Consider the following 27,414-nt stretch of genomic DNA (forward strand, 5'->3'; position numbering starts at 1 on the left):
ACGGCTCTGAAGTGTACGCTGGTGGCTCGACTGTGTTCCTGGGGGGTCCACATAGGTCGCCCCCGGACCCTGAACTCTGCCCTGGGGATGTGTGGGGCTCAGTTCAATTCAGTTCAATCGTGTCCGACTCTGCGACCCCACGAACCGCAGCACGCCAGGCCTCCCTGTCCATCACCAACTCCCGGAGTCCACCCAAACCCATGTCCATTGAGTCGGTGATGCCATCCAACCATCTCATCCTCTGTCGTCCCCCTTCTCCTCCTGCCTTCAATCCTTCCCAGCATCAGGGTCTTTTCAAATGAGTCAGCTCTTCGCATCAGGTGGCCAAAATATTGGAGTTTCAGCTTCAGCATCAGTCCTTCCAATGAATAGTAAGGACTGATTTCCTTTAGGATGGACTGGTTGGATCTCCCTGCAGTCCAAGGGACTCTCAAGAGTCTTCTCCAACACCACAATCCAAAAGCATCAATTCTTCGGCGCTCAGCTTTCTTTATAGTCTAACTCTCACATCCATACATGACCACTGGGAAAACCATAGCCTTGACTAGACGGACCTTTGTTGACAAAGTAATGTCTCTGCTTTTTAATATGCTGTCTAGGTTGGTCATAACTTTCCTTCCAAGGAGTAAGCGTCTTTTAATTTCATGGCTGCAATCACCATCTGCAGTGACTTTGGAGCTCGGAAAAATAGTCAGCCACTGTTTTCCCATCTATTTGCCATGAAGCGATGGGACCGGATGCCATGATCTTAGTTTTCTGAATGTTGAGCTTTAAGCCAACTTTTTCACTCTCCTCTTTCACCTTCATCAAGAGGCTCTTTAGTTCTTCACTGTCTGCCATAAGGGTGGTGTCATCTGCATATCTGAGGTCATTGATATTTCTCCTGGCAATCTTGATTCCAGCCTGTGCTTCCTCCGGCCCAGCGTTTCTCATGATGTACTCTGCATATAAGTTAAATAAGCAGGGTGACAATATACAGCCTTGACGTACTCCTTTTCCTATTTGGAACCAGTCTGTTGTTCCATGTCCAGTTCTAACTGTTGCTTCCTGACCTGCATACAGGTTTCTCAAGAGGCAGGTCAGGTGCCCTGGTATTCCCATCTCTTTCAGAGTTTTCCACAGTTTATGGTGATCCACACAGTCAAAGGCTTTGGGATAGTCAATAAAGCAAAATGAGATGTTTTTTCTGGAACTCTCTTACTTTTTCAATGATCCAGCGGATGTTGGCAGTTTGATCTCTGGTTCCTCTGCCTTTTCTAAAACCAGCTTGAACATCTGGAAGTTCACAGTTCACATATTGCTGAAGCCTGGCTTGGAGAATTTTGAGCATTACTTTACCAGCATGTGAGATGAGTGCAATTGTGCGGTAGTTTGAGCATTCTTTGGCACTGCCTTTGGGATTGGAATGAAAACTGACATTTTCCAGTCCTGTGGCCACTGCTGAGCTTTCCAAATTTGCTAGCATATTGAGTGTAGCACTTTCACAGTATCATCTTTCAGGACTTGAAAGAGCTCAACTGGGATTCCATCACCTCTACTAGCTTTGTTCGTAGTGATGCTTCCTAAGGCCCACTTGACTTCACACTCCAGGATATCTGGCTCTGGGTGAGTGATCACACCAAATCGTGATTATCTGAGTTGTGAAGATCTTTTTTTTTTACAGTTCTGTGTATTCTTGCCACCTCTTCTTAATATCTTCTGCTTCTGTTAGGTCCATACCATTTCTGTCCTTTATTGAGCCCATCTTTGCATGAAATGTTCCCTTGGAATCTCTAATTTTCTTGAACAGATCTCTAGTCTTTCCCATTCTATTGTTTTCCTCTATTTCTTTGCATTGTTCGCTGAAGAAGGCTTTCTTATCTCTCCTTGCTCTTCTTTGGAACTCTGCATTCAAATGAGTATATCTTTCCTTTTCTCCTTTGCTTTTCGCTTCCCTTCTTTTCACAGCTATTTGTAAGGCCTCCTCAGACAGCCATTTTTCATTTCTTTTTCTTGGGAATGGTCTTGATTCCTATCTCCTGTACAATGTCACGAACCTCCGTCCACAGTTCATCAGGCACTCTATCAGATCTAGTCCCTTAAATCTATTTCTCACTTCCACTGTATAGTCATAAGGGATTTGATTTAGGTCATACTTAAATGGTTTAGTGGTTTTCCCCACTTACTTCAATTTCAGTCTGAATTTGGCAATAAGGAGTTCATGATTTGAGCCACAGTCAGCTCCTGGTCTTGTTTTTGCTGACTATACAGAGCTTCTCCATCTTAGGCTGCAAAGAATATAATCAATCTGATTTCGGTGTTGACCATCTGGTGATGTCCAAGTGTGGCTCACAGGCCCCAAATTTGGCCTTGAAGTGTCCTGACTCGGGGGAGTATGATGTCTGCCTGGGTAGCCCGAGTCTAGGACTGCACCCCCAGAGCCCAAGACTGCCTTGTGTGGGAAGTGTTACTGGGGTTCCCAGACGTCCTGAACCCTGCTTTGGGGTCCCATTCTACCCCTGGAGTGCCTCAAACCCTGCAGCCACGGCTGCATTCTCTTCTTGGGGACCCAAGAGCCTGCCTTGGTGGGGGGGCTCTGAGTGCAGCCCTGGGGTTCCCAAACCCGGCCTGGCCCCGAACTTTGCCATGGGTGTCTGATGCTGAACCCCCCACCTACCCTCGGAGGTCCCAGATGCCGCGTGGGCCTTCCCAATAGGGCCCCAGGGGTTCTGATGGATGCAGGGGATGGAGAAACGGATAAACTGCAGGCTGGGTGGGATGGACAGCTACATGGAGGCGTGGGCCACTGTACAAGTAAATGGACAGAAAGGTACACACAGGAATGGGTGCACAGGTGGGCAGACAGAAGAAAGGATGGATGGATGGACACAGGTAGAAGGGGAGGCATGGACGGGCGGATGGATAGATACGGATGGCTGACCGCACAGATGTACGGATGGACGCACGGACCAATGGGTGGCCGGTGGCGGCAGGCGTCTGGATGAGCAGACGGGAGGGTGGAAGGAGGGAAGGAGGGGAGAAGGAAGGCTGGATGTGCAGGTCGAAGGCGGGCGGGGGACTGTGCTGGTCACTGTCACCCGCCCCCACCCCCCACAAAAGGAAGAAGCCTGGTCAGGAGACCGCTACACGCACCTCCTGACACGATGGAAACTCTGCTGTCCTTGGTCACAGGCGTTTTCCCCGATGGCCTTTTCAGTCTTACTTTTGCAATGGGTGGACGGGTTCTCATCTCTTCAATCTCTAACCCCCGGGGTCCACACGTTCTCACCAGGTTTTCTTTCTCCACGTTCTCTGAGCCTCCTCTCCTCTCCGCTGACCTCCCACGTCCGCCTCTCGGCGGGATGAGTCCGGAGACAAGTGGGTCCCTCTGGGGACTCGGCGGCCAAGGGGAACGCCCGGCCTGTCTGAGCTCTGAGGAGATGGTGGCCACGCCCGTCTCCCAGGGACGCCCAGAGCCTTTCCCAGGAAGACATGGCTGTGGAGTCCGCCCTCTGGACGGCGGGACGGCCAGGACGACAGGCCCGCGTGGCCCCGTGGGGTCTGGCGTGAGGGACCCCTGCTCCAGCTCTCACCGCCCCACCCACTCTTGGAGCGCCTGTGTCCGGCAGGGGGGCTCAGCTGCGGGAGGGAGGGACCCTCCGCGAGGTCTGCTCGGTGCCAGGACCTGAGACGACCTGCGCAAGGCCTAGTGGGGGGATGCTCCTCGGCCACCTCCACTGGACACATGGGAGCCCACCCTCCCCTGGAATCTCGGGCTGATGCCGAAGCACGGAGCGGTGCTGGACCCAGGGTGGGCGGAGTGGGGCCCGGGCGTCTGGTCTCACGGTGTGGTGTCTGCAGGGCAGGCTCGCACCCTGTCGTGCACAGAAGTGACCGCGGGAGAGGTGGCCGCCCGGGGCCGTGCAGGGACCGCCGTGGCCAGAGTGCAGGCTGCACGGGCCTGGGGCCCCAGCCTGCGACCCGCGCCCGGCGGCTCCGCGTCCAGGGGGCCTGCATGCCCTGCGGTCTCCCTGCGGGGACCCCCACGTCCGTGTGGAGTCCATCTGTGACCCACGTTCAGGATCCCCAGCTACTGTGCCTCGTTTTGTCTCAAGGTTAGCCTCGGGCTGAAAATCCTTAAATTCTTTATTTCAAAATACAAACGTGATCTCATAAAACTCTTTAAACCGCTCTGCACAGCAAATAGAAGGTAACTTTACACATTTTGTACACATACACAGAAACGCGGGGCCGCACTGACCTGGGTGCTCCTTGGCCATGGCCAGGGCGGCCTCCCCACAGGGGCCCCGCGGGACAGCGGGCGCTAGGGCTCCTGGAATGTTCCTGCCGACACAGCCGGCCCAGGGTCAGCGCAGGGACGGCCCAGGCAGACTCGCCACAGCGCCGCCGGGTTCCCACCGGGGTGAACCGTCCGCGGACGAGGGCCTCCACGCGCCTGGACGGGGCAGCAGGCCTAGGCCGCCTGCCCGCTGGGGAGGCACTGCGGGGCCGTCTGCAGCCGCTTCTGTGCTGAACAAAGACGCACGCACCACAGACAAACGCACTGCACTTGGTGAGGCCGAAGGCAGCTCGGCCGTGTTTCCCACCCACAGGCCGCGGGGACCCGAGGGGCCGCGGGTCACGAGGGCGGAAGGTCGTCGTCCCCACACTCGTACTCATACAGCTCGACAGCACCCAGGCTGCCCGGCGCCTCCAGGAAGGGCCTCTGGGCCAGCGGTGACCTCAGGGCGCTCAGCTTCTGCTCCATCGGGCTGAGCTCGGCCTCGTACCTGCGGGGAGGGGCCCATGAGGACAGCGCCCGCCCTCCGCGCCCACTGAACAGCTGTGTGCACCCCAACACCCTGACAAGTCAGGGCAGGACAGCGAGCCCACTGAGTAGCTTTCCCCCCAAACCCCCAATACCCCAACACGTGGGGGAGGACAGGCGGGCCCACTGAGCAGCTGTGCCCCCCGAGCAGCTGTGGCCCCCCCACCGACACCCCGACAGGTGGGGGGAGGACAGACAGGCCCACTGAGCAGCTGTGCACTCAGCAGCTTAGCTGCCCAGCTGGCTCCCCACCCCGTCCCCCTACGTGGGGTCTGCGCCCCTTGGTGGCCTGTGGGTGCCACCCCCGGAGGGTAGATGGAACCCTGGTAGGTGCCCCACAGGGGCCCTGGCAGGACCCTCCGCAGGCTGGGGGAGGGCCTGACTCAGCAGGAAGAGCTCCCAGAGTCAGAGCGCTGAGGCTGGGCACCTGGGGCAGGACCAGGAGCGGTTCAGAGTCAGAGCGTGCCTGCCCTCGGCGGTAGGGCCGCAGTCCCTTGGAAACCCTCCCCAAGAAGTGGCAGCCAGTGGTGGCGTCCTCACTGCTCCCGCTGGCAGCCTGTTTCCCTGCCCCCGTCCCTGGCCTTCCCTCGGCTGGGACCCGGTTCTCCCCCCTCCCATTCCTCCCGCACTCACCCGTCCTCCCAGGGGTCCCCTGCAGCCTCCTCAGCCACCAGGATGTCGTACTCCTCGGCAGCGAAGCGCTCCCAGTCGGACAGCTCGGGGCCCTCACTGTCACTCTCCTGTGGACGACAGGCGGAGCACGGTGCGGTGTCGCCCAGGAGCGGCTCGGTGCCCCCACCCCCGCACATCCTCCACCGGCCTCCCCCGTCACCTCCCCTCACCCTGAGCAGGGATGCCTGCTCTTTCTGCTCGTGGTCCAGGTACTTCTCGATGTTGAAGAAGGTGTCGAAAAACACGTTGGCCAGCTTGCAGCGCTTCAGGTCTTGCAGCGTGATCCTCCCTGCAGGAGGGGCACAGCCGTGAGCACGCGGGTGGGGGTGCACGGAGGGGACTTCAGGGGACAGCTGGGAGCGCGGGTGGGCAGCGTGGGGCGTGAGCGCTCAGGACAGCTGCGGGGTAAGCGCGGAGGAGTCTCATGGGCCTGTGAGGTGGCTCATTGGCACGCGGTGGGGAGCTCCTGGGTGCAGGGCGGCTCACGGATGCACGGGCACGTCGTGAGCACACGCGGGTGGCTCTGAGCACACGCGGCTCCCAGGCACCCCGAGGAACCCAGGCCCCTCGCGTGTGCAAAGCCACACACCTTACAGCACAGCACCGTGCGCTCTGCCGCCAGCCCGGCCACGGGAGTGCTCCCGGTGTGGAGGAAGCCTGGCGGGTGGCTGGGGGACCAGAGCCCTGTGTGTCCCTAAGGGTTTGTCGGGGTATACAGGGGGTCCGCACCGGGGCTCCCTACCCCCTGGGGTGTCCCCCTCCCCAGGAGCACCCCAGTTCCCAAGGGCATCCCCCTGGGCTGTCCCCCTCCCCTGGGGTGTCTCCCACCGCCGGGTGCCCCACTTCCCTGGGGCACCACACCCCCCCAGGCTGAGCCCCTTCTCCCCCGAACTCCCCACCCCGGGGGCAACCCTATTCCCCAGGGCATCTCCACCCCCTGGGTGTCCCCCTACCCTCTGGGGCCCCACTTCCCTGGGCGCCCCCCCCCCAGGCCATCCCCCTTCCAGGGCCCCGCCCCCACACAGCACCTTCAGTCTGGGGCTTCACCAGGTCCAGCATTTGGCACAGGCAGTCCTCGAAGGGCAAGGCCTCGATGGCCATGCTGTCCAGCCGCCGGCACTGCTCCTCGTAGAAGTACTCCAGCTCGAACATGGACAGCGCCCCGTCCCCGTCCAAGTCCATGCAGCGGAACCAGTACTCGATGCTGCAGCCGGGAGGGTTAGACGTATGCTGGGACAGCCGTCCACCCAGACCCGCTCTGACCAGGGTGACCCCACCCCCCAGGTCCAGTACTTGATGCTGCTGCCAGGAGGGTCACACGTCCGCCAGGACAGCCGTCCACCCAGACCCGCTCTGACCAGGGTGACCTGCACGTGGACAGACCCCACTCCCAGGACCACACCCTTGTGTGACCCCCTCCGAGACGACCTCACGGGGATGGGCCGCGGGGAGTGCCCTCACCGATGGGTGACCACTGGGCTCCTCTTGAGAGGGCCCTAACAGCCTGAACAGAGCGCGGGCCCCAACACCCACCTGGTGGGGGTCTTCTTGTCCTCCTCGGAGATCAGAAACCAGACAAAGTCCGCGTAGCTGATTTTTCCTTCCTTCTGGACCTTTTTCCCTCTGGATTCAAGAGATAAGGGCGGTGTCAGGGAGAAGCAGCCTGAGGCGGGGGTCCCTGCCCACGCCCAGGGATGACGGGAGCCCTGCAAGGACCCAGTCCCAGACTTGTTCCCACCCGGAGGTGCCTGACAGGCTGTGCGGCTGCAGGGGAGGGTCTCTCAGGGCTGGAGGGGGCAGGGGGACGAGGATTGGGGCAGAAGAACCTGCCCAGCTCAGAGCCCCCTCACAGCCTTGCATGCCCAGGGCCTGTGTCCCCCTCATGCATGGCATCATATGCCAAGAGCGTGCTTTGTGTGCCCGTAACTTATGATGTCACAAGTGTGATCATGCGTGTCCTTTATATATGCCCGCACATGGCAAAGGCGTGTGTGTCCTTTACATATGACCTTACGTGAATGGCACATGTGTCTCTCTTACTCATGACTTCCTGTGACAATGGCGTGTATCCCCGTTGCCTGTGGCCTCATATGCCAAAACCCTATACACACGCTCCCACGGCACGACTTCAGGTGCCTCAGAATATGCCCCCACCCCGGTCAGGAGTGACAGGCAGGGCCGGATGCTTCCGGGAAAGCCAGCCCAGCCCTGCTGGGAGCCTGCTGGCACGCACCGCGTCACAGCTCCGGAGAAGATCCGGTCAATCATCTTGGTGGAAATAGCTGCAAAAGAGGAGTCAGGCTGTGAGTCCCGCTCGGGGGTCCTGGTGCCCTACGCGGCGGCTGTGGACGTGGCCAGGCGGGCTCCAGGCCGAACCTGGAGACCCAGGTCTGGCTGGGCGGGACCCTGGGGGCCTGAATTTCCTGCACACGCCTCCTCGGACACTGCCCACCGCTTCCCAGTCCTGGGTGTGTGTGTGTCAGTGTGTGTGTATATGTGTGCTGTAAGGGCTGCAAGGAGATCCAACCAGCCCATCCTCAAGGAAATCAACCCAGAATATTCACTGGAGGGACTGATGCTGAAGCTGAAACTCCAATACTTTGGCCACCTGAGGCGAAGAGCTGACTCACTTTCCCTGATGCTGGGAAAGATTGAAGGCAGGAGGAGAAGGGGGCGACAGAGGATGAGATGGCTGGAGCCATCACCGAGTCAATGGACATGAGTTTGGATAAACTCCAGGAAATGGTGATGGACAGGAAGGCCTGGCGTGCTGCAGTCCATGGGGTCGCAAAGAGTCAGACACGACCGAGCAGCTGAACAAAGGTGTGTCCCAAGTTGTGTCAGTCGTGTCCGACTCTCTGCGACCCCGTGGACTGTAGCCCACCAGGCTCCTCTGTCCATGAGATTCTCCAGGCAAGAATACTGCAGTGAGTCGCCATTCCCTTCTCCAGGGGATGTTCCTAACCCAGGAATTGAAACTGAGTCTCTTGCATCTCCTGCATTGGCAGACAGGTTCTTAAATCAGCTGAGCCTCTGGGGAAACCCTCCCAGTCCAGGGACCTGAGCCAGAGTCCAAGTTTCAGAGAGAGGCACTGGCCCCAGAGCTCCAAGAACGAGTGGAATGTGGACGGCAGGACGCACGTTCACTCCTGCACAGGCTCTGCCTCCAAACACACAACGCGCTTGTGGTCAGAACCCAGATGCATGTCAACCACGTTCACGGAAGAAAGAGTGGAAGGCCGGGGCTGTCAGATGGATCACCACACCGGGGTGGCTTAAACAGCACATGGTGACCCTCCCCTCGTCCTGGAGGCTGGAGTCGGAGCCCCAGGTGTGGGCAGGGTTGGTCCCTCCTGTGTGTGTGGACGGCGTCTCCTCCCCAAGTCCTCACATGCTCGCCCCTGTGTGCGTCTGTGTCCCAACCTCCCCTTCTCATCACGACCCCAGTCCTGTGGGATCAGAACCAGCCTAGTGACCTCATTTCACCTTCAGCCCCTGTTTAAAGACCATGTCCAAACACAGCACCTCCTGAAATCTCAGGGATCACAACTCAAGTATATTAATCTTGGGGACACTTTTCAGCCCCTACTTAGGCAAGTAACCACAAAAAAATGGGGAAATACAGACAAAACGTCCTTTCCTCCCCATTCATCCTGGCTCAATAAAAGTCTCCTCTGAGAGGAACGACTGGATGGTGTCAGCTGCTGAACGGGGTTTTCCAAAGAGATACATCCACATCCTGCCTCCTGGCGTGGGAACTGGATCTTATGTGAAAACAGGGTCTCTGCAGAGGTGATAGTGAAGGTCTGAGATGAGGCCCTCCTGGATGGGGATGGCCCTAAACCCAGGGACAGGGTCCTTATAAGACACAGAAGGGAGACACGGACACAGGAGAAGGCACGTGGAGACGGAGGCAGAGACGGGAGGGAGGCGGCCACCAGCCCAGGGACGGACGCCTGGAGCCCCCAGAAGCCGGAAGAGACGGGAAGGACCCTCCTCTGGAGCCTCTGCAGGGAGCCCAGCCCTGGGAACCCCTGACCTCAGATGTGTGGTCCCCAGGGCTGGGGGAGGACGGGTGTTGAGCCCCCATCTGTGGTCATCTGTTACAGTTGCCTCAGGTAACCCTCAAGGCCCTCGTGGGTCTCGGGCCTTCATAAACAAGTTCATTTAGAATCTCCGGTGTCACAACTGGGAGGATAACTTCCTGTTTGAGGGCCCCCCCACCGCACATGAGAACAGCCCCAGGGAACCAGGACAGCTGACTCAGATGCACTCCCACACCTGGCAAGATGACGGCAGAAAAACCACTTGGGACGGTCAGCTCCACCCCGGCCCGCTCCTCTCCACACAGGAGGGCGAGCCCATGCAAAACCCGCGCTGATACAGCCTATGGGCACGCCGGGGACTGTACTTGAAACCACCCCGTGTCCTGTCCCAGCCAGCAAGACCCCCGTGTCCCAGGGTCACTAGTGTCCCCAGGACAAACGAGGCCACGAAGACCCCAGCAAGCAGCCCTGTTTGGTGACAGACCCCCAAAAGCGGCTGACGAGAGCCGCCGGACGTGAGAACCACACAGGTGGACAGAAGGCCTTGGGGACGTGGCAACCAGCCCTGGACCACAAGGTGGGTGCCTCAGGGCCTGATGAGTGCATCCTGGCCACCAAGGCCTGTGCTGATCTCACAGCGGGGGTCAGAGTCGAGACCAAGAGTGGAACTGAGAGGAACCCACGCACACTCAGGCGTCCATGCACCAGGATCGCGGGGCCCTTGGGGGACCAGCCTGAGGGATTCAGGGAGCAGACGGCTGGCCTGGGGAACTGACCTCGGAGGCCACACTGACCACAAACAAATGAATGCCCAGAGAATTCAGAAACACGCTCACGGCTGCAATTACCTGACAACCCATCACATCAAAACCTACAGTTTTAAAGAAATAGTTGACAAAACTAAAAATCCACCACACAGGTAAATTTTAGCCCATTTTGCGTACCCTGAAGATTTGGTTTCTTGTAAAGGGAGGTGCAGGGAACTCAAACCAGGGTTCTGTGAGAACCTAGAGGGGTGGGAGGGGACATGTGTGTACCTATGGCTGACTCACCTTGAGGTTTGGGAGAAACCAACACAATTTTGTAAAGCAATTATCCTTCAATTAAAAAAGTAATAAATTTTTAAAAAGCATTTATACAGGCTTCCTCACTGCTGCTCCTAAAACTCAGGGAGACTGGGTTTTAGCTTTTCCAGCCTCTATGTCATGAGGACAGACAAAGGCTCTGGGGTCAAACCCAGAGGCTGGAGTCGAAACCTCCCCAGGAAACGTGTCTCTGCTGTTCTCAACAGGCCGAATCCAGGCCTGACGCCGCCAGCCCACCCGTCGCGGCCACAGGGCCCTGGGCTGGGACTTGGTGTCCAGATGGCACCGTGCCCCCACAGGCAGGCTCTAGAGGGCCCGGCAGCAGGCAGCACCAGCAACACGGCAGGAAGGGCGACACAGAGCCCTGTGGGAACAGGCGTCTGCCCTGCGGGGACAGGTGCTGTGAGCCCAGTGCTGACCCGTGGACTGGCCCCCACCGAGCCCATCAGGGGACCCAGCCTGAGATGGTGGCAGGCGTGACCCCCCCTTCTAAGGGACACAGAGGAGACCGGGGGTGGGAAGAGTTGGGGAATGAAAAGGGCTCCGAGGGGGAGCCACCAAGTGCTGGACATCTCCCCGTCCACGCCAGCCTGAGGGCGCCCCCAACGCCATGCCGTGAGTGTATACCTGTCTCCTGTGTCCCGCAGCAGGTCTGGCGGGAGTCCAGGTCAGGCCCCGAGGGTGAGGGGTCGGGTGGCATGGGGGCAGCCGCGGCCTCTCTCCGGAGACCAGGAGCCCCCACATAGCGCCCGCTCCGGCGGAGTCCCGGCCCTGCCCCACCCCCGGCGGGGGGAGCGCTCACCATGATCGTTGTGTCGGGCCAGGTCCTGCGCATCAATGAGCAGGTCGTGGTCCGTGTCCAGCTCCCAGAACTTGCAGTAGATGACGTAGAAGTGCTCGTAGGAGAAGAACTCCGTCAGCTGGTTGATGTCTGCCTCCTCCTCCAGGAGAGCCACGTTCTGCAGGACACAACACAGAACTGCCAGTGGGGACTCCAGGGCGCGGAGTGCAAACAGGCCGTCCAGTGAGGATGGGCCCAGATCCCGTGTCGGGGAGGCAGGGTCAGAGCAGGGCAAGGCCGTGTGAGGGCCGGGAGGGGCAACCGGGTCAGGGGTGCACCGGGGTCAGGCCAGGGTCACAGACACGGAGGGGAGAAGGTGGGGGATGGGGGAGGAGAGGAGGATGGAGGGTCGGTTCCGTGTGGATAGACTACAGGGTGGGAGGTAACTGATGAACAGAGGGATGGACGGGTGGGCGGGTGGGGGGACGGGTGGGAGGGGGGACAGATGGACGGGGAGGGGCGGGGGCATGCCTGGGCGGGGGGGACGACGGGCGGGTGGAGGAGGGGTCACTGTCCCCATCCTGAGACCATAGCGCGCACCTGCAGGAACGTGCTCCTCCGCAGCTCGGCGCACGTGATCCTGCCCGACCAGGACCGGTTGACGGTGTAGAAGATCCTCTGGATAACCTGCAGGGCACGGACGGGGCACGTCAGCCCTGCACAGTGATGTGGGCGCTGCAGGGCTCCACGGGAGGCCCACGTGTGAGCGCGCCAGGCTGCCTGGTGACCCCCTGGGTGGCCTCCCCAGGGACTTGGGACGGTGTGCTGCAGGACCACGAGCCGCCAGCAGAGGGCGGCCGCCCCGCACACGGCGGAGGGTCGGGAAGGAGGCCCGCTGGATCCCAGGGGGACCCAGTACAGCGGGAGCTGCCCTCGGCCGCCCTCGAGCTGGATGGGGCGGGGACAGCAGCACAGGGGCCGGCAGCCCACACAGCGCGGCCTAAAGCTCGGCTCCGGCCCTTCCGCGAGCACCTGACCAACCGCCGGGAAAAGAGCATGAGCTCGAAGCCAAGAGAGCGCCCCCCGCCCCTGCAAAAGGAGGCCCGGCAGGGCACAGGGCCCCCTGGTCCGGACGGCAGTGCCTTGGGACAGGACGCCCCCTCCCCTGTCCCCCTCCCCCTCCCGTCCCCACCCAGGGCGCCCTCTCTCTGTCCCCATCCACGATGTCCCCTCCCCTGCTCCTGTGAGACGGCCCCTACCCACCCCGCTGTAGGCTGTCCCGTCCCCTAGGACAGCCGCCACCCCGTCCTGTGTGTTTAGGAGCCCTCGGCATGCAGCAGTGTCTCCGGCCCGCGGTCAGTGTGGCTGGAAGCAGCCTCAGCTTAGACGGTCACTGCTAGTCAGGGAGCAGAGTGGCACGGTGTATGCGTGAGGCGGGCCTGGGAACCACGGGCACAGGAGCTGCGCAGGTGCCCACACCCCCACCCCGCCCCGCCCGCGTCCCCTCCCCCTGCGTGTCCGCCCCACCCACACGTGTGCACTCTGTGCTGCAGGACAAGAGTGCTCCCAGCCCATGTTTCCAGGGGCTGCCCACCACCCACCTGCACCCAGAGCCAGGCCATGTGTGTGGGCAAGAGCCCCTCCCCCCAGGTGACCCCGGCCCAGGGCAGGGGCGGGGCCTGGGCTGCAGGTCCGTGTCCCCAGGCAGGGCCCACGCCCCACGCAGAGCACCCGCGCCTGATGCTCAGAACCTGAAACCCTGCTGCCCGGGAGGCAGAGGGTAGGGTCTCTGGACATGCCCTCACCTGCCGGGACCTGCGCCCCGTCCGACCCTGGGGCTCGGCGACATGCCCTGCGTGGGGCCCGTGTGGGCCACACCGCTCACCTCTCCCGAGCCCCAGAGAAAAGGACCACAGACACCTGAGCCTGGTGACAGAGTGGGGAGTGAGGGCCACGGACACTGCACTCACCGTGGTGATGTAGCGGGAATGGAACTCGGCCGCCTCCTTCAGGAACGCCAGGCCGGGATGCGTGTTCACCACGTCCTGCAGGGGGACAGCACCCAGCCCTGGGACACGCCACGGGACCGCCCACAGTCCCCAGGGCTGAGAACCCATGTGTCCACCAGAACCCCAGGGTCGCACAGGCAGGCCCGGAGCCGCCCCCGTGGAGTCCCCTCGAACACACAGGTATATGAAATCACGTCAGAGCAAGACTGTACTGTCGGGCCGTGTCTGAGGAAGGACGGAGCTCTGAGCGGAGGTGGCTGTCACGGCCTCTCACGACCAAGGGTGACCTGACACATATGAACACGCACACACCAGCGTGTAAGGGCACCCCACGCTCTGAGAAGGAGCATGTGACACATCCTCGTGTGATGAAGGACTAGAGTCCCGGGAGCCCTTTAAACGGCTCTCACTCACGCCCTCTGCCTAACTTTGCCTGTTCCATGTTTTAAGTGGAACGTACAGGTAGCCAACCATCACTTTAAATTCTCCTCCAGAAAATGGAGCATGAAGTCCTGAACAAACTGTGCTAAAGGAAGCAGAAAGGCATTTGGAATGAGCATCCTGCAAACCCAGACCCGGTCTGTGACAGCCTGGCACTGAACGGCCGGGTGCCCGTCTGAGTCCAGGCGCCCAGGCTCAGGGGTGGAGCTGTCCACTCCGTCCCACTGCTCATACGGCCCCTGAGGGGCTACACGGGGCCAGCCCGTGGAGGCGGCCCCCCGAGGGCACAGAGCCAGGCTCCCACACAGCAGAGGCGGCCCCCAGGGGCAGAGAGCCAGGCTCCCACACGCAGGTGTAGAATAGGGATGCGCCTGTGAAGAGGGGGGGGGGGTGTGTGCAGCAGAGACAGGACATGCGTGTGGTGGGCAGGTGCAGATGGGGGTGTGCACTGCGCAAGGCAGTGACACATGGACGGCGGCATGTGCAGTGCACAGCAGGACACACGGGAGAGGGGCACGGAGTGGGCGGAGGGCACGCACCTGCAGGAAGGGCACGAAGTCCTCCTGCACCAGGTAGCTGCAGCCAGGGCTCATGAGCAGGTGCACGAATTTGGCGGCGTCATCATGACAGTTCTGCAGGACCCTGGGCGACAGAGCACACCCCCACTGACCCCCTGCGCGTCCACAGGCCCCCGCCCAGACTCAGGCCCCAGGAGGTACGTGGCAGCTGTGCCGGGAGCCCCAGGCACGGTCTCCCCTAGACGTGACCGTCCCGGCCGCCGGGAACCCCCAGATGTGACTGTCCTAGCTGCCGGGACCCGCAGGCAGGTCTCCCCCAGAGTGACGGTCCCGGCCACAGGAGTACCAGCCAGGGTGGGGGACAGCTGGGGACACCCCCCTCTCGGGACTCACTTTCTCCACATGGCGACAAACTTGTGGACAGACACGGAGCCGGTGCGCTCACCGCCAGCGCTGCAGAAGAGCGGTCCTTTCCAGTAGAGCGGGCAGCCACAGGCCTGTGGGAGGAGCGGGGACATGGGTGAGCTCGTCCTGGCCCCCACGGCGGCCCGACCCCAACGAGGCAGGGAGAGCCGCTGTGTGCAGACGGCGCGCCCCACACAGCCCAGCGTGTCTCTAAGGACACGACAGCCCCTCGCCCTCAGTCACACGGGTGATGGGGACACAGACACTGCTCCTGAGGATGCGCTGTGCACCTCGTCCCCCGACCAGAGCCTGACAGTCAGCAACCGGGACAGGGGAGGTGAACACACCCCTAACGCCAGAGTCTCAGCATCTCATGACCCATGAGGAGAGCATAAATGACAGAGGAGACCGTGAAATACTCGGGACACAAGGACGCTCCTGCAACACCGCACATCTCAGGGGTCACAGTGACCACATCACTCACAGTCACAGCTTTCAAGACCCTGATGCTGGCAAAGACTGAAGGCGGGAGGAGAAGGGGACGACAGAGGATGAGATGGTTGGATGGCATCACCGACTCGATGGACGTGGGTTTGAGCAAACTCTGGGGTTGGGGATGGACAGGGAAGACATACTGCAGTCCATGGGGTCACAAACAGTCGGACGTGACTGAGCGACTGAACAACAACAGACGGCATTGAAGAGGAATGGAAACAACGGAGACGCTCTGACTGCTTTATTTCCTGGTGGCAAGACTGCAGATGGGCTTAAGTTCCTCAACACTTTGGTCAAATCCTGGGACAGACACCAGCAGACGTGAACACCTTTACCAACAGTTCTGCAGACACCCAACTCATGCGGGCAAAACCAGCAGAGTCCAAAATAGATGGGAACACTCCCCCCAGACCCGGGTTCGACTCCTGGAGTAAGATCCCGTGGAGAGAGAAACGGGAATCCACTCTACCATCCTTGCCTGGAGAATCCCACGGACAGAGGAACCTGGCGGGCTATATTCCATGGGGTTGCAAAGTCAGACAGCCCTGAGCGACTGAACAAGAACAACAGAAAAAAGGCAAACAGCTCAGTGAACGGCTCAGGGTGACCCCCCTCAGACCCACGAGCTGTGCACTGATGGGCCCCGCAAGCAAAGAGCATGAACGGGGTCAGGACTGCAGAGGGAGACGTGGAGGAAACACGTAAGCAGATCCCAGCAGACACGACCACGTGACGGTCTTGAGAGCAGACCCAGACACTGGCCACAAGAGGACTTGTGGCTCCCACCGGCGACCAGGGAGGGGGTGCCCTGCACCAAGGCTGTTCCCGCAGCACCAGTGTGCATCCCAGCCAGCATCTCACAAACCCAATCAGCACACGAGGCAGGGCACCCCGACACTGTTCCCGCAGCCCCAGTCTGCATCCACAGAGACCCGGCCACAGCCACAGGGAGAGTGCGAGAGCAGGGAAGACATGCAGTGAGGACAGGAAGGGTCAGCACTGAGGAGGGAGCACCACAGTGAGGACGGAGAGGGTCAGCACTGAGGAGGGAGCACCACAGTGAGGACGGGGAGGGTCAGCACTGAGGAGGGAGCACCACAGTGAGCATGGGGAGGGGTCAGCGCTGAGGAGGGAGCACCACAGTGAGCATGGGGAGGGGTCAGCGCTGAGGAGAGGACCACAGTGAGGACGGGGAGGGTCAGCACTGAGGAGAGGACCACAGTAAGGACGGGGAGGGTCAGCACTGAGGAGGGAGCACCACAGTGAGGACGAGGAGGGGTCAGCGCTGAGGAGGGAGCACCACAGTGAGCATGGGGAGGGGTCAGCGCTGAGGAGGGAGCACCACAGTGAGGACGAGGAGGGGTCAGTGCTGAGGAGGGAGCACCACAGTAAGCATGGAGAGGGGTCAGCACTGAGGAGGGAGCACCACAGTGAAGATGGGGAGAGTAAGCACTGAGGACGGAGCACCACAGTGAGGACGGAGAGGGGTCAGCACTGAGCAGGGAGCACCACAGTGAAGATGGGGAGAGTAAGCACTGAGGACGGAGCACCACAGTGAGGACGAGGAGGGGTCAGCACTGAGCAAGGAGCACCACAGTGAGCATGGGGAGGGGTCAGCACTGAACAGGGAGCACCACAGTGAGCACGGGGAGGGGTCAGCACAGATGAGGGGAGAGCACCACAGTGAGGACGGGGAGGGTCAGCGTTGAGTAGGGAGCACCACAGTGAGCATGGGGAGGGGTCAGCGCTGAGGAGGGAGCACCACAGTGAGCACAGGGAGGGGTCAGCACTGAGGAGCGAGCACCATAGTGAGCACGGGGAGGGGTCAGCACTGAGGAGAGGACAGAGCACCACAGTGAGGATGGTGGTGGGGTAGGCAGGGGCCAGGAGTGTCCGGATCCTGGGGTAGGATCGCCCTGCCCGGCTCTAGAGATGACCCGTTGCCCACATGCAAGAGCGTCCAGGGCGTGACTCCTACACGGCTGCAGAAGGTGCCAAGGCAAGTGGGTGTTGGAGGAGGGGGCTGCTGAACGGGTGAGAAGCCGCTCGGCACCATGCGCAGAAGAAGTGCCCCTTCTTCCTGCCCCATGCAGGCAATCACCCCGCTACGAGCACAGTTCGTACCTGAACAGAAGAGTTTACCACCCCAACTTACAGAGGAAAACACAAGAGAAAATGCTCATGGCCTACACTTTCTATCAAGGACAGAAATACGTAAAGCACAAAATAAAGAATCTGAGGACCAGGCAGGATGTAAATTTAAACCATCTGTAATTCAGAGGCTGACAGAAGAGTGGAAAGGCAAGGGAAGACTGGAAAACCGCTGGGACAAGGACCTCTGACCAGTGCTCGTATCTGGAGAACACACGAGACACGTGGACCTCCACACTAAGGAACACTGGGTGCTCGACGGGCAAACGATCTGAACACACATGGCATCAAACAAGGTATAAATGACACAAATGGTACGCACACAGATGCTCAGTGCTGTGCGTCATTAGAACTGTGCAGCCAGAACAAGTGCCCGCTGTGATTCTACACAGGTGAGGTGCTACTGAACTAACCAATCCAGTGACAGAAAGTGCCCGGGGGGCCTGGCTGGACTGGGCTGGACCGATAGTGAGTTGAGGGTTTGCCAGAAACGCTTCTGATCTGACGGGTGGACAGTTTCACGGAGACATGCACACCCCCAAAGGGGATGAAGCTGTCCACAGTAAATACCTACTGCTCAGCTCACGTCATTGTCCCCAAGACAGCACCCAAAAAAGGGAAAGATGCCGACAAGAAACACATACACCATCAGAGACTGAACCTAGCCGTTACAGAAACAAGACGAGAAGCTAGAGTAAGCGACCTCAGCACCCAGACACACACACACAGACACGCCAGTGTGACCTCGGCACACAGACACACACACACAGACACACACACACATCCCAGTGTGACCTCAGCGTGCACACACACATCCCCCCAGTGTGACCTCAGCGTGCACACACACCCCCCCAATGTGACCTCAGGATGCGCACACACACACCCCAGTGTGATCTCAGCGTGCACACACACACACCCCAGTCTGACCTCAGCACACAGACACATACACACAGACACGCCAGTGTGACCTCAGCACACACACACACACACACAGCACTCACACATCCCAGTGTGACCTCAGCATACAAAGACACACACACACACCCCAGTGTGACCTCAGCACACGAAGACACACACCCCAGTGTGACCTCAGCACACAAAGACACACACACACACACACCAGTGTGACCTCAGCACACAGACACACACACACAGACACGCCAGTGTGACCTCAGCACACACACAAACAGACACCCACACATCCCAGTGTGACCTCATCATGCACACACGCACACACACACACCCCAGTGAGGCTGAAAACCGCAGACACCAAGAGCCGGCATCTCATTGCTCGCTATACGTGCCCAAGACAGGCACACCGGAAGATGGCCTTGTACTTCATGTTAAATTAAACATACTGCCAGCAGATGACCCAGCAATTCAACAGGCATTCCTTACCTCAGGCAGATGCAGAGCCGGCGCTGGAATCCTGGGAACACAAACGTAAACAGCGGCTCTATGCACGAGACGGCACTGGGAAGGCCCAAACATTCACGCACCGGTAAACACACACCGAAGGACGCGCGCGCACAGGAGGCCACTCGGCAGTAAACGCTGGGGACAAATACCACAGGTGTGCCCAGAAACCAGAGACAGCCCCCACGGGTCCCCCGTGACATTCTTGACCAAGCGAAACAACGGCAGCAGAAGGCCCGGGAGTAGGGTGCGTGGGGCCCGGGACAAATGCCGTCTGGAGGAGCAGACACAGAGAGACCATACGGGGCTACAAAGAACTGCACGCAGCAGAGGGGCGGAGCACTGCTGCCAAGACACAAAGGCCAGCCCAGCGGCCCTTCTGGGGAGCTGGGAGCAGAGGCCCATCCTGCCCCACTGACCCCTGCACACAGCCCTGCCAAGGTGGGGGCACACGCCCCAGCCAGGCCCTCGGGCCCGACCACCGATCAAGGAGTCCAGGAAGCCTGGTCAGCAACACGGGGAGGGGACCTGGAGCAAGAGGGGGCACGTGAGACATCCTGGTGTCCCCTCTGTTACTCAGTCACTAACTCATGTCTGACTCTGCGCAACCCCATGGACTGTAGCCTGCTGGACTCCTCTGTCCATGGAAGCCTCCGGGCAAGAATACTGCAGAGAGCTGCCGTTGCCTGCTTCAGGGCATCCTGCCAACCCAGGGATCTAACCCACGTCTCCTGCACTGGCAGGTGGGTTCTTTACCACCGAGCCACCTGGGAAGCCTATAGCGCTCCCTATATAAATCTAAAAATTAAATCACCGTGTTATCCAACAGCCCCACTCCTGACCATGTTATCTGGAAAAGATGAAAACTGAAATTCAAAGATTCACGCCCCCAGCGTTCACAGCAGCACTATCTATAACAGTGAAGAGATGGATCCCAGGGGCGGACACTGACACTGTGGAAAACTGTGTACTTACGGTGGGGAAATTTTACTCTGTGCCCATTATATCTCAATAAATCTGACTGAAAAACAAAATTAATTGTTTGATTCAAGAATCTAAGAAAAACTGACAATAGACAAATGTGTAAGAAAACAATAAAGATGTGAGCAGAGACTGATGAAACAGGTAAGCAAAAAACTGAAGTACTCTACGAAGCTGACGGACGCTTATCTGAAAAAAGAGAAGTGAATCTCTAGACTAGTCAAAATGAATCAGAAACAAATAACCCTACAAATAAAAATGGCCACACGTACAGATCTGACATTCCTGTATTACAAGAATATTGTCAAAATGACTATACAGCCCAAGGTAATCTACAGATTCGGTGCAACTGCTATCAAATTAACTGGTGACATTTTTCACAGAACTAGAACAAAAACTTTAAAAATCTGTATGGAGACATAAAAGACCCCAAATAGCCAAAGCAATCTTGAGAAAAAACTGAGCTGGAGGAGTCATGGCTTTAGACTAGAAAGCTACAGTACTCAAAATTGTATTTGTTGTTGTTCAGTCGCTCAGTCCTGTCCGACTCTTTGCGACCTTGTGGCCTGCAGCACGCCAGGCCGCCCTGTCCTTCACCATCCCCCGGAGCTTACGCAAACTCATGTCCACTGAGTCAGTGATGTCAAAAAGTGCAGTACTATGACGTGAGAACAGTGTGGGACTGGCATAAAACAGACGAAGACACAATGGAGCAAGACAGAGAGCCCAGAGAGAGACCCACGCACCTAGGATCAATAATCTATGACACGGGGGCAAGAACGCAGGATGCAGAAGGCAGCCTTTTCAATACGTGGTGCCGGGAAAACTGGAGAGTTACAGGCCAAAGAAGGAAAGCAGAACACACCCTAACAGCATACACAAAAGAAAACTCCAAATGGATGAAAGAGCTAAACGTGAGACCGGACACTACAAAACTCCTAGAGGAAAACACAGGCAGAACACTCTCTGACATTAATCACAAAATACCTTTCTGGACCTAACTCTCAGAGTAATAGAAACAAAACAAAAAATAAACAAATGGGATCTGATGAAACATACAAGCGTTTGCACAGCAAAGGAAACCATAAACAAAATGAAAAGACAGAATGGGAGAAAATATTTGCAAACGATGCAACCAACAAGCAATTGATCTACAAAATATACTAATAGCTCGTGCTTGTACAAATAGCTCCTGTTTGTATATACAAACAGTTCAATATGAAAAAACAACCCAAGGGACTTCCCCGCTGAGCCAGTGGCTAAGACTCCATGTTCCCAAAGGCGGCCTGGGATTACTCCCTGATCAGGAAACTGGATCCCACGTGCTGAAACTAGAGCGCCTCACTCCATCAGTATCAAAGATCCTGGATGCTTCAACCAAGACCCAGTATGACCAAAGAAATAACAAACGTGTGCTCAGTCACTTCAGTCGTGTACAGCCAAATAAATAAACACGTTGCTTCAGTTGTGTCCAACTCTTTGCGACCCCATGGACCACAGCCCACCAGACTCCTCTGTCCGTGGGATTTCCCAGGCAAGAATACTGGAGTGGGCTGCCAAACCCTACTCCATGGGATCTTCCCGACTCGCTGATCAAACCCAGTCTCCTGCATTGAAGGCGGATTCTTTACCACTAGCGCCATCCTGGAAGCCCCAAATAAATAAATACATATATTTTTTAAATCCAATCAAAATACGGTCAGAAGAGCTCTGGAGAATGAAATGGAAACCCACTGCAGTATTCTTGCCTGGAAACTTCCATGGACAGAGGAGCCTGGCTGGCTACAGTCCATGGGATTGCGTGGGGCTGGACACGAATGAACGACTGGCTTTACTACCACCAGAGAGCTTCACCCACATGGCACAACATGGCCCAGTCAAATAAAGAAGAAACATGAAATAAGATGGTCAGCAGAGCTGAACAGGCATTTCTCCAAAGAAGACAGTACAGATGGCCAAAAGCACGTGAAAAGACATTCAACATAACTGACTGCTGCTGCGGCTGCTGCTAAATCGCTTCAGTCGTGTCCGACTCTGTGCGACCCCATAGGCGGCAGCCCACCAGGCTCCGCCGTCCCTGGGATTCTTCAGGCAAGAACACTAGAGTGGGCTGCCCTTTCCTCCTCCATACACACACTGCTGATATATACAATAGAGAATCAACAAGGACCCAAAGGGGAAGGGATAAAACAGGGGCTTGGGAGTAACACATACACACTGCTGATATATAAAACAGACAATCGACAAGGACCTACTGTACGTAGCACAGGGACTCTACTCAGTACTGTGTGATAATCAAATGGGAAAAGAATCTGAAAAAGAGTGGATGTCTGTCTAAGGATGCCTGACTCCCTCTGCTCACACACACTGTAAATCAACTCTTTGTTGTTCAGTTGCCCAGTCACGTCCAACTCTGCGATCCCATGAACTGCAGGCTTTCCTGTCCTTCACTATCTCCCAGAGTTTGCCCAAGTTCATGTCCAGTGAGTCTGTGATGCCATCCAACCATCTCATCCTCTGTCGTCCCCTTCTCCTCGCGCCCTCAATCACTCCCAGCATCAAGATCTTTTCTAATGAGTCGGCTATTCGCATCAGGTAGCCAAAGGATTGGAGTTTCACCTTCAGCATCAGTCCTTCCAGTGAGTATTCAGGACTGATTTCCTTTAGTATTCACTGCTTTGATCCCCTTGCTGTTCAAGGGACTCTCAAGAGTCTTCTCCAACACCACAGTTCAAAAGCATCAATTCTTCGGTGTTCAGCCTTCTTTATGGTCCAGCTCACATCCATGCAGGACTACCAGGAAAACCAAAGCTTTGTCTAGACGGACTTTTGTCGGCAAAGTAGCGTGTCTGTGTTTTAATTCGCTGTCTAGGTTTGTCTTTGTTTTTCTTCCAAGGAGCAGGCGTCTTTTAATTTCAAGGCTGCACTCACTGTCCACAGTGATTTTGGAGTCCAAGAAAATAAAATCTGTTACTATTACCATTGACAGAAAATAAATAAATAAGATAGAGATAAAAAAAATACAATAGACCAAGAACTGATTCTCTGAAAGAGTACACAAAATTGACCAACCTTTGACCAGGCTCACCAAGAAGAGAGAGCAAATCCAAAGAAAATAAGAAATGAAAAAGGAAAAATATCAACAAATATCACAGAAATACAAGAAATCTGTAAGAGAACAGTGTGAAGACTTATGTGCCAAGCAATCCAACAACCGAGAAAAGGACAGCTTTCCAGGAACACACAGCCCCCAAAACGGAATCTCAAAGAAACAGTAACTCGAACAAAGAGACCATTGGAAGTGAAATAGAATCTGCCATCAGAAAGCTCTGTACAAACAAAAACCCACTACCAGATGGTTTCACCAGCTAAATCTAGAAACACACAAAGAAGAACTCTTACTGATCCTTCTCAAACTGCTTCAAAGATTGAAGAGGAGGGAATACTCTCAAAGACAAGCAAACATCACCCAAATACCAAAACCAACACTACCGAAAAAGAAAATTACAGGCCAACATCTTTGATAAATACAGATGCAAAAATTCTCAACAAAATACTGGCAAACCGAATCCAACAACACATAAAAAAGATCATACACCATGACCAAGCGGGATTCACCCCAAGTTCACAAGGATGGTTCGACATACGCAAATCAATCAATGAGATACACCATGTCAACCAAGTCCAAAAGTGCGTGTTCAACATCCATTCATGACAAAAACTCTCACCAAAGTGAGTGTAGAGTAAACATATCTCAACATAACAAAAGCTATCTATGACCAGGCCACAGCCAGTACTGTCCTCAACGTGAAAAGTCGAAAGCCTTCCCTTTTGGGAACAAGACAAGGATGTCCAATCTCACCATTTCTATTCAGGACTGCAAGTCCCAGCCAGAGCAATCAGACAAGGAAAAGATATAAAAGGTGTTCAAACTGGACCCGGAGCGGTGGGATGGGGTGGGAGATGAGACAGAGGCTCAAGCACATATGTATACCTATGGCTGATCCACGTTGATGGATGGCAAAAACCAACACAATACTGCCATTATCCTTCAATTAAAAATACATAAATTAGAAAATAAATGGTATCCAAATTGGAAGGCAAGTGGTAAACTATCACTATAGGCAGATGATATGATACCATAAATAGGAAACCCTAGAGACTCCACACACAACAACTCTGGAACTGATAAATGAACTCAGCAAGACAGCAAGATATAGGACTAACATATAGAAATCAGTTGCATTTCTTCACACTAATAATGAAATAGCAGAAAGGGAAAGTAAAAAAGAAATTCTTTTTAAAACTGTATCCAAAAACATAAAGCCAATCAAGGAGGTGAGAGAGTTACATGCTGAGAAACTAAAAAAATCATTAATCAATAAATTAGAGATGATTCAAAGAAACAGAGAAATATTCCATGCTCCTGGATTGGAAAAATTAATATGCTTAAAACGACCATACTATCCAAGCAATCTACAGATTTAATGTGATCCCTATCAAATTAGCCATGGCATTTTTCACAGAACTGGAACAAGCAATCCTAAACTTGATATGGAATCACAAAAGACCCAGAATTGCCACAGCCATCCTAAAGAGAAAGAACAAGGCAGGAGGCGTAATGGCCCCAGGCCTCAGACAGTGCTGCAGAGCTAGAGGCAGCAAAGCAGTGTGTGTCGCTGTTATCGCTGCTCAGCAGCTCAGTCGTGTCCGACTCTGCGGCCTCACGGACCGCAGCACGCCACGGTTCCCTGTCGTCCACCATCTCCCAGAGTTTGCTCAGATTCATGTTCATGGAGTCGGTGATGCCATGTAGCCATCTCATCCTCTGTCAGCCCCTTCTCCTCCCGCCTTGAAAACACTGTGGTGCTGACACAGGAACAGACACCCAGATCAGGGGCTGCAACAGAGACTCCAGAAATAAACCCACAACTATCGTCAGTCATGCTCTGACCAGGAGGCAGGAATATACAATGGAGAAAAGAAGACAAACGCTTCAGCAAGTGGTGCTGGGAGAGGTGGAGAGATGCATACAAATCCGTGAAGTTAGAACACACCCTCACGCCATACACAAAAAAACTCAAAGTGGCTTAAGGACATAAACGTAAGACACGCGGCCACACAACCCCTAGGAGAGAACACAGCACAACACGTTTTCTTAGGTCTGTCTCCCAAGGCAACGGGAATAAAAGCAAAAATAAACAAACAGGACCTAATCAAGCTTACAAGCTTTTGCTCAGCAAAGGAACAAAAGACAACCCACAGAACAGGACAAAATATTTGCAAACGACGTGACTCACAAAGGATTGATTTGCAAAATGTACGCATAGCTCATACAACTCAACAACACAACAATCGAAAAACGGGCCAAACGTCTAAACAGACATTTCTCCAAAGAAGACACACAGATGGCCAACGGACACAGAAAAATATGCTCAACACCGGTAATTATTAGAGAAATGCAAATCAAAACTACGATGAGGTACCACCTCACACTGCTCAGAATGGACATCACTGAAAAGGTCTACAAATAAATGCTGGAGAGGGTGTGCAGAGACAGGAACCCTCCTACAGTGTTGGGAAGAACGTAAATCGGTGCAGTCACTGTGAAAAAGTTTGGAGTTTCCTCAAAAAACTAAGAACAGAACTGCCATATAATCCAGCAATCCCACTCCTGGGCATATACCCAGAAAAAATTCTAATTCAAAAAGATACACGCACCCGTGTTCAGGGCAGCATTATTTACAACAGCCAAGACACGGAAGCAACCTAAATGTTCATCCACAGATGAACAGATAAAGAAGTGGTACAGATACGATGGAACACTACTAGGCCACAAAAAGAGTAACACGATGCCATTTGCAGCAACATGGATGGACCTAGAGGTGATCGTACTGAGTGAAGTCTGTCAGACAGAGAAAGACAACACCTAATGATATCATTTGTATAAGGGTGTGAAATACGGCACAAACGAACTTATCTGAGAAACAGAAAGACTCACAGCACAGAGATCAGACTTGGGGCTGCTGGGACGGGGCAGGGGGTGTGGCTGGAGAGGGATGGACAGGGAGTTTGTGATCAACAGATGCAAACTGTTATATATACATGATGGATACACAACAACGTCCTACTACACAGCAGAGGGAAGTGCGTCCGATATCCTGTGATAAACCATAGTGGGAAAGGATGTGCGTATCTGTACAGCGCACGTTGTTGTGCAGCAGAGTTACCACAACATTGTGCTGCTGCTGCTAAGTCGCTTCAGTCGTGTCCGACTCTGTGCGACCCCACAGACGGCAGCCCACCAGGCTCCCCCGTCCCTGGGACTCTCCAGGCAAGAACACTGGAGTAGGTTGCCATTTCCTTCTCCAATGCGTGAAAGTGAAAAGTGAAAGTGAAGTCGCTTAGTCGTGTCCGACCCTCAGCGACCCCATGGACTGCAGCCTACCAGGCTCCTCCATCCATGGGATTTTCCAGGCAGGAGTACTGGCGTGGGGTGCCATTGCCTTCTCCAACAACATTGTAAATCAACTCTAATTCAATTTTTAAAAAGGTGAAAAAAACCACCCAGAAAGTGGGACAAAATATTTACATAGCATATATATCCGATAAGGGATTGTATCTGGACTACAAAGAATGCTTATGAGTCAACAATAAAATGACAAACACCTCAACTGAAAAACAGTCAAAGGATCTGAAGACACACTGTCGGAAAGAATACATAGAAACGGCTCACAAGCACACGAACAGTCTCAACATCAGGCAGAGAGGAAAGCGGTAATCGCTTCAGCCATATCTGAGTCTTTGTGATCGCAGGGACTGTAGCCCGCCAGGCTCCTCTGTCCAGGGGATTCTCCAAGCCAGAATACTGGAATGGGTTGCCTTTCCTTTCTGCAGGGGATCTGCCTGACCCAGGTCTTCTGGGCTCTTTACCATCTGAGCTACCGGGGAAGCCTGTAGTCAGGAAGGAAATGCAGTTCAAAACCACAGGGAGGCAGCGCTGCCCTCACACCGGGAGGGCCGGTCCTCAACCAGAGAGACAGGGAGTGCTGGAAGAAACGTGAACACGCTGGAGCCCTCGCACGGCGCAGGTGGGAACTGTGGCAAAGAGTCCTGAGGTTCCTCAGAAAGGCAAACAGCGCCACTGTCTGAGGCCGCCATTCCACTCCCTGGGCCTCGACCCAAGAGAAATGCAAACGCATCCACCTGCACAGACCTGCAGCACAGGAGAGCCCACAGCACCATCGCTCACAAGAGCCAGAGGCCAGAGCCGCCCGAGTGCTCCTGAAGGGCACAGCCGCCCAAGTGTTCCTGAAGGGCACAGCAGCCCGAGTGCCCGTGAAGGGCAGAGCCACCCGTGTGTTCCTGAAGGGGAAGCATGGAAAGGAACAGTAAAAGGAGGGCAGCTCTGACACAGGCCACAGTGTGGATGGACCCTGAACACACGACGTTCAGTGAGAAGTGCAAGCACAGAAGGACACACAGAGTGTGATTTCATTGATAGGAAACGTCCAAAACAGGCAAATCCATGGAGACAGGAAGTGGATTCATGGTTGCCAGGGACTGGGGGAGGGGAGTGGGTGGGTACATGGATGGATGGGCAGGGG

The 27,414-nt window shown here is 55.9% G+C and overlaps 1 protein-coding gene across 7 annotated transcripts in view; it reads right to left on the reverse strand.

Moving 5' to 3' along the window:
• Nucleotides 1-4,107: 4,107 nt before the first annotated feature.
• The window catches only part of PPP2R3B (protein phosphatase 2 regulatory subunit B''beta), a 40,995-nt gene continuing 17,688 nt past the window's right edge, over nucleotides 4,108-27,414 (reverse strand). For 6 of the 7 annotated variants that reach the window (XM_086385998.1, XM_086386001.1, XM_086385997.1 and 3 more), the window contains 11 exons: nucleotides 14,753-14,856; nucleotides 14,381-14,483; nucleotides 13,362-13,436; nucleotides 11,992-12,078; nucleotides 11,413-11,569; nucleotides 7,713-7,761; nucleotides 7,013-7,102; nucleotides 6,508-6,683; nucleotides 5,650-5,768; nucleotides 5,441-5,547; nucleotides 4,108-4,769 (listed from right to left, as the gene is read on the reverse strand). In XM_086385998.1, the coding sequence (XP_086242124.1) occupies nucleotides 4,619-4,769; nucleotides 5,441-5,547; nucleotides 5,650-5,768; nucleotides 6,508-6,683; nucleotides 7,013-7,102; nucleotides 7,713-7,761; nucleotides 11,413-11,569; nucleotides 11,992-12,078; nucleotides 13,362-13,436; nucleotides 14,381-14,483; nucleotides 14,753-14,856 (1,218 nt within the window). In that variant the 3' untranslated portion in view covers nucleotides 4,108-4,618. Of the gene's footprint in view, nucleotides 4,770-5,440; nucleotides 5,548-5,649; nucleotides 5,769-6,507; nucleotides 6,684-7,012; nucleotides 7,103-7,712; nucleotides 7,762-11,412; nucleotides 11,570-11,991; nucleotides 12,079-13,361; nucleotides 13,437-14,380; nucleotides 14,484-14,752; nucleotides 14,857-18,808; nucleotides 24,428-27,414 lie in introns of those variants that run through there. The other variant, XM_086386000.1, reaches the window with a different exon arrangement.

Source organism: Bos grunniens, chromosome X (genome assembly GCF_055505025.1).
Source record: "Bos grunniens cultivar Pamir isolate PY7600 chromosome X, Bosgru_T2T1.0, whole genome shotgun sequence".
NCBI classification, from domain to species: Eukaryota; Metazoa; Chordata; class Mammalia; order Artiodactyla; family Bovidae; genus Bos; species Bos grunniens.